Source organism: Humulus lupulus, chromosome 8 (genome assembly GCF_963169125.1).
Source record: "Humulus lupulus chromosome 8, drHumLupu1.1, whole genome shotgun sequence".
NCBI lineage: Eukaryota > Viridiplantae > Streptophyta > Magnoliopsida > Rosales > Cannabaceae > Humulus > Humulus lupulus.
The window spans coordinates 172665171-172672106 of NC_084800.1; the positions used below are offsets into that span (position 1 = coordinate 172665171).

The following is a 6936-nucleotide window of genomic DNA, read 5'->3' on the forward strand; positions in this document are numbered from 1 at the left end:
CTATACCACTGGCATTCCTAAACATATATCGAAAAATCTCAAGCACACACAAAAACTGAAAAGTGGGTCGAAGGTACTTACCCAAGATGAAGCGAAGGTAGGTGCTGAGGCGAGTCCTAACCTTGAAGTATTGTTTATCGTCTGCCTAGAAGTACGATGATTCACGCCAGTCTTCCAAAGCTCCTGGAGAGAAGGATTGAAGATGAGGGACAGGCGAGAAAGAAGACAGTGTTCTGGGAAGGTTTTTTTTTATTTTCGTATGGTTATTGTATGAGGTTGAAGATGATTTTCTTGAGCTTTTATACCCAGTAAAACTTATGAGGGAAGCAACTTCCCCACGACCGTCAGATGGCTCGCCCTAGTAAATTCAGGAGGGTGATCCAACGGTTAGGGTTCAAAAGGCGCAGATTGCAATCATTATTTCTTTTGGAAAAGATGCCTCAGGTGCAGAGTAGACATTTGGGATCTCAGAGTTGACCCATAATTAAATGCACGAACTGCTGGGCCCGACAATGGGGCGTTGACACGTGGGTTTGCTTTTCAGAGTGCTATCAGAGGAAAGCCCAAATGTTTTTTCCGTCCATTTTTTCAAATCACCTTTAAGTTAAGTCTCTGCTGCCCAAGGCCGAGTAGAGACTTGGAGGCAAATGTTATCCGTATTTTTTCCTCTAACACGTTGCAACCCCCAATGACTGGCTCGGACGTTCATAGACATTGTCGAGGCATGTTACTGCCCGAGGCCTCTAGTTGGAGCAAGGGTCCTCCGAGGTGAGACTTTGCCTTTGACAGTGGGCCGAGGGTGCCTCAGTAGATTACTTCTCGAGGTTCATCCTCGGAGCTGGAGGTTCTCCAGCTCGGGCAATTAAGGCGAAGGCTCTCATCCCCCAGTCATCTTCCAGGTCCGAGGTTCTGGTTCTCGGACCTAAGATAAGGCGCAACGTGTCAGCAAATGCGGGTTTGCAAAGCTAGAGGATCGTCTGACAACCCTTATGGGCGATCCATCAACAGTGTTGTCGAGTGTACAACTCGACAATTCGCACTCCCACTACGCCGTTTGACATGGAGGCACTTACAACATGCCTTGACAGTACTAGGGGCATGTTCCCCATAAAGTAGGTACTTTTTTGTAGTGGGCTCTGCAAATCTCGCTTGGGTCGTAGTCTCTATTCAATGCAGCCCATTGCATTGAATAGGTATTAATCCCCTAATAATATGGAAAGAATGTGTATTAATTTCTGATGATTAGTATTAATTACCCTAGCCTCTATAAATAAAGTTGGGAGTCTCATTGTAAATGATTGGGTTTTTTTCGAGAGAAATTTTTTTTGTCCTCAGAGTAACATAAACACTACCCGAGAATACTCTATTGAAGCTTGCCCTCACAAGCTTCCAAATATTTTAATACGAGAGACTCGTTGACTAGGGTTTTTTTATAACATGAACCACATAAAAATACTTGTGTTATATTCACTTATTTCTCATTCCTTATTTTTGTAATTTTTTTACAGATTTCATATTTTTAGTCTTTTTTTTTTTTAACTTTAGGTATTTTTTTATTTATTTAATTCTTTTTCCGACGCAAATCTTTTTAGAGACAGCCTTGTTGCTATAACATTCTGTAGTTCCTAAAAATAAAAAAATTGCGACATTAAAAGTGCAAGAATAGAGAAACTTTCCTTATTTTCACATCAGTACAAAAACAACAGTAAATTTTAAGGAACAAATTAAAATAAGCAGTAACGCGATTAATTAAGTGAATAAATGATACTCGCTGGTAACTCTAGAAAATTGATGATGACATTGACCAGATCAATGAAGGCCATAGATATACTCCATTTTATTCGAACTATAAAAATATAGAAGAACGAACACACACGTACGTACTCGTCAAAGATTTCACCATTCATTATATATTTTTTTTATTCTTCTAAGAATTGACGGCCCAACACTTGTTTCTGATCTCACCGGCCGTGCCAGTGAGGACCTCAATGGCTCCCATCCGCTTCATGGACTGAGCGAATTCAGTGAAGAAATCACTTTGTTCAACCAACTCCTGGACAGTTCTATGGGCGACGTCGTTGGTGAGAAGTGTGGCGTCTGAGGTGAAAAGACCCTCGTTCTTCAATACGACGCCGTAGTAGCTGCTGTCGAAGTTGAGAGCGCTTCCGGGGTCCATTGGCACAGTTGTGGTTTGGTCGTTTGGAGGGCATTTGCTCTTCAAGACTTGAGCGTATGTTTTGTCCAATGAAGGGTCCTGATCTCCTTTTCCAGTGAAGTTGTAGAGCCTGTTGTTGAACCCAGTGCAGTGCCCCACTCCGATTGTGTGTCCTCCTATAAATATTTATATGTATGTCAGCAATAACTCAACTTCAGCAATTACTGCTACGACTTGTCGTTTTGTATTTTTTTCAATTTTAATTTATTCCTTCTTTGCTTGCTTTCCCCTTTTCTTCTTGAGTTATACAAAATGTTTTTTTTTATTACAAGCCGTTGGTGGGGGGCAACACTCTTGGTAGTTGAAAAATAAATATATAAGCATATGAATTACGCATATGTTAAGAGAATTGTAAAAAATAATTGAACAGAATATATAATGTATATATATATATATATATAATATAGGCTAAGATGTAGCACTGCCCCGGCATATATATATATATATATATACTAAGCACAAATAATGTATGTTAATACAAGTTTATTTAGTTTTATTTATTAATTATTTTTATTAAATTTATATTATTGTTATATAAATTTTAAATAAACAAATAATATTATATATAAAATAATAACAAAAACATATTAAAAGAAAATTAAACTAAAATAATGTTTATTGATGATTTTTTAAAATATATGGTATAAACAACGTTCAATACATATTTGCTTAGTTTTATTTATAGAATATATTAATTAATTTTATTAAATTTATATTATTGTCACGTATATTTTAAATAAATAAATAACATCATATATAAAATAATGACATAAACATATGAAAAAGTAAACCAAAACAATGTTTATGATTTTTTAAAAATATTTATATATAATAGGGTTATTGGTAGCTAAAAGTCCCTCTTCTTTTACAAGTGTAGCATTTAAATCTCCTTTCTTTCTTTTTTTGCCGGCAAAAGTCTCTAACGTTACATAATTGTTGTACTATTTCCCCAAACAGCTATCTCTCCGTAAAAATGGGAAAATGATAATTTTTTAAAACATAAAATAAACAATATGTATTATATATTATTATAATGATATTTTATAATATTTGATTTATATTAATATAAGTATTAAATATCCAGTTTTGTATTAAACATTATTATAATAATAATGTATAATATATGAATTCATATTAATATGATTAGTAAAAAAAGTAGGATTATGTATTATTATCATAATAAAATTTTATAATATTTAAATTTATATTAATATAATTATTAAATATCTAGTTTTGTATTATATATTATTATAAATAATGATATTTTATAAGATTTGAATTTGAATTTATATTAATATAATTAATAAATATCTATAATTAATTAGTTTTAAATGTATATTCCGTTAAATATTTAGAATATTCTGTCAAAGTTTATAAAAAAGACTGCTAAAATAAAAAAATTTCGTTATTTATACAATTTTTATAAGAAGAGATATGTTTATATATATAATATGACGATAACCTTTTTTAAATACAAATTATAATTTTTTTAATAAAAATTAAGATTATGTATTATATATTATAGTTATAATGATATTTTATAAGATTTAAATTTATATTAATATAAGTATTAATTATCTAGTATTAAATATTATTATAATAATAATATTTGAATACATATTTATATTATAATATTTAAATTTATATTAATATAATTATTAAATATGTAATTTTATATTAAATATTATTATAATAATAATATTTGAATTTGTATTAATATAATTAATAAAAATCTTTTTTTAATTAATTTTAAAGATATATTTGATTAAATATTTAGAATATTCGGTTAAATTTAAAAAAAAAACCGTTAAAAAAGTAAGAATTTTGGTTAGGCAGACATTTTTTACATAAAGAGATATATTTTGTGTCACTCATATCCTTTTCATAATAAAGTGTGATTAGAAGGTGATGTATATTTCTCAACGGTATAATTGGATTTGCAATAATATTGTACTTAATATTTTTATTATCAAATATGGTTTTATCAATCGGAAATTTAAAGGTTCATTACATGACAATTTATTTATATATGTATATGATTAGTCCGTGAAATTTAGACATCAATATTTTATTAATTTAGTTCTTGTCACACTAATTATACAATTAGCAATAAGTGGTCCTTAGTGTTATATTATAATCTCTATGCATGTATGATACGTAATGGACAAACAAATAATTGTACAGAAATGGCTTTAATTACATTGGTTAGCTAGATATAGTTATAATATATGAGTAGGTACCTGATAATACGACAAGGTCATGCACAGTAAGACCTTTGGTGGCAAAGTTTTGCTTGAGTTGGGTGAAGTTGAAGAAGGGTGCCGGAATGTTTTGCAATGCTTCGCTCATTACCGATACATTCCCATCTCTTCTACCCGTAAGCACTTCCCACATGGATTTTTTAAACTGAATAATGTTGTAATGTACAAAATTTTTTTTAAAAAATAAGGTAACAAATATATTATTATAATTATTGTTCTTGTAAAAAACAACTATAAAGACTATAGTTATATATTTTTATTTTAGTTCTTACTGAGTAGGAAACAGAGTCCCTTGCAGCCAAAGCCAGAATATCAGCGCATGAAACGACTCCGGGACATTTCTTCTCAACTTCTGCTTTGATATCATCAATTACATCGAAACCCAACAAAGTTTGGTTAGGAACTGCATCTTTTTCAGCATTTTGGTTGGTTGAGTTCAATAGAACTGATCCATCACATCCCTGAAATATAATAAACATACATTTAAATATTTTTCTCATATCGAAAATAAGTATACATGTACAGTTATGTTGAAATTACAAAACTAATATATATATATATAATAGTGAGTATTGAAATGGCTTACTCTAACAAAACAATCATGGAAATGCATTCTGAGTAACCGCGCGGGAACAGCAGGGTTATTGGCTACATGTTTCTCCGTGACCTTCTTTACAATAGTCTCAGCTTCTTCACAGCTATCCTTGTAGAAACTTTTCCTGAGACTACCTCCTTGAGAACCCACCAATAGGCTAATTAGAACAACAAACACCAATACAAGAACGTTGAGTTTCATCATTTCTTGAGCTCACAATTAATAGTTGACTATTAATTTAGAAATCTTTGAACTATCAGAACAGAGACTGTTTGACAGTTAGTATGAATGAATGAGTACTGGCGCATCCTTAAATAGAGATAGATCGATGAACGTTGTTCACTTAATAATGACTCTGCAAATATAATAATGGTCACAATTATATAAACGATTTAACATAAGAAAGAGATAGAAGTAAAGAACAAATTAATACTTGAGTTGTAAATAATTCATTTTATTGTTATCATAAATCACGTCCACTACTGTCACCTAAACTGATATGACTTTCGATATACTTGAGAAGATAGCAAATAATATTGATTTTGAGATTATTCAATATATATTGTAGCTAGCAACTTGTGCTTATCTCATGCTGAAATTGCTCTCAATAAACAATTAATAAACACATGACCATTAATTACTTACAATAATATATATAAAGACACACGACTAAGTTTCTCAAATTTCTAACTGAAGCAATTGATTTCGGTTAGAATGATTGAACAAAGTTCACTTGTATACATAATCATCTTTGATAATATTAAGATTGTCCTGTCAAAATATTCGTGTGAATATGATATATATGACTGTTACTGTGCCTGTCAGCTCAGACGGACTGCTATATATATTTTATTCGGACGAGTAATATAGGGACCTGCGGTTGTTGCTGAACTGGTATGTAATGTCTCTTTAATTATATTATATCTTTTGTCAAATTATATTTTGTTTTCAAAAAACTTATGTTGTTAATCAACGACAGGAAGTTTATAAATTAGATTGATACCTAAACATGAATAAGAAAACGTGGAAACGTTACACACGCGGCTTCTCCGGAGAAAAATATTTTTTTTGCGATACTTACCGCAAAAGTATTTAAGGTAGAATACAAGAAAAGGGGTGTGTTTCATAATTGGGCTGGCAAAATAGGTTTTGCTGGCGCCTTCCACGAATGTCACCGACAAAATACGGTGTTTTAGTCGGCGTTAATTTGTACTGGCATAAGTTGTTTTTGTTGCCCCCTTTGCTAACACACCGGTGAAAGCTACTTTTTTCGGCGCTATTCGTTAATGCATCGGCGAAGGATTGTACACTTTTCACGGTTACGTTTTTGCTGACGCATTAGGTATTATTGCGCTGACAAGACTGATTTTTTCCCCAATTGATTTTTGACGATGCTACTTTTGCCAGTGCTACACGCAATGACGCCGACTAAAGACATTTAAACACGCCAGTAAAAGTCATAAACGCACCAGCAAAAGTATTACATACTATAAATACACAATCTTTTTAGATTTTTTGAAGTGATTTAGTATTTATTAGTAATTATGGACATTACAAATAGTTCAATTAAACTCTAAATGTTAAAATATCTAAAATGCTAAGTACTAAAAATTAACCTAGTTCGTTGATAGTGTTTATATCGTTGTCAGTCGATATAACACCCAAAAATATTAGTACGTTAAGCATTTTAACTATTATTTTGTTATTTATAAACAATAAATGTTTCAATTATTGTGCCCATATCATTGTAATTTTTTTAAAATTAACAGAAAAATTGAAATTACTTTTGTCGGTGCATTATGACTTTTGTCAACACGTTTCTATGCTGGCAAAAGTGGGCACAATATCTAAACGTGCCGAGAAAA

General features: G+C 31.3%; 1 protein-coding gene across 1 annotated transcript; it reads right to left on the reverse strand.

The window, feature by feature from the left end:
• Positions 1 to 1889: 1889 nt before the first annotated feature.
• On the reverse strand, positions 1890 to 5275 carry LOC133794709 (peroxidase 3-like). The gene is made up of 4 exons (XM_062232082.1): positions 5063 to 5275; positions 4749 to 4937; positions 4456 to 4621; positions 1890 to 2331 (listed from the first exon to the last, which is right to left on the reverse strand). The coding sequence occupies exons 1-4, from the start codon at positions 5273 to 5275 to the stop codon at positions 1928 to 1930; spliced, it is 972 nt and encodes a 323-aa protein (XP_062088066.1). The 3' UTR covers positions 1890 to 1927.
• Positions 5276 to 6936: the final 1661 nt, after the last annotated feature.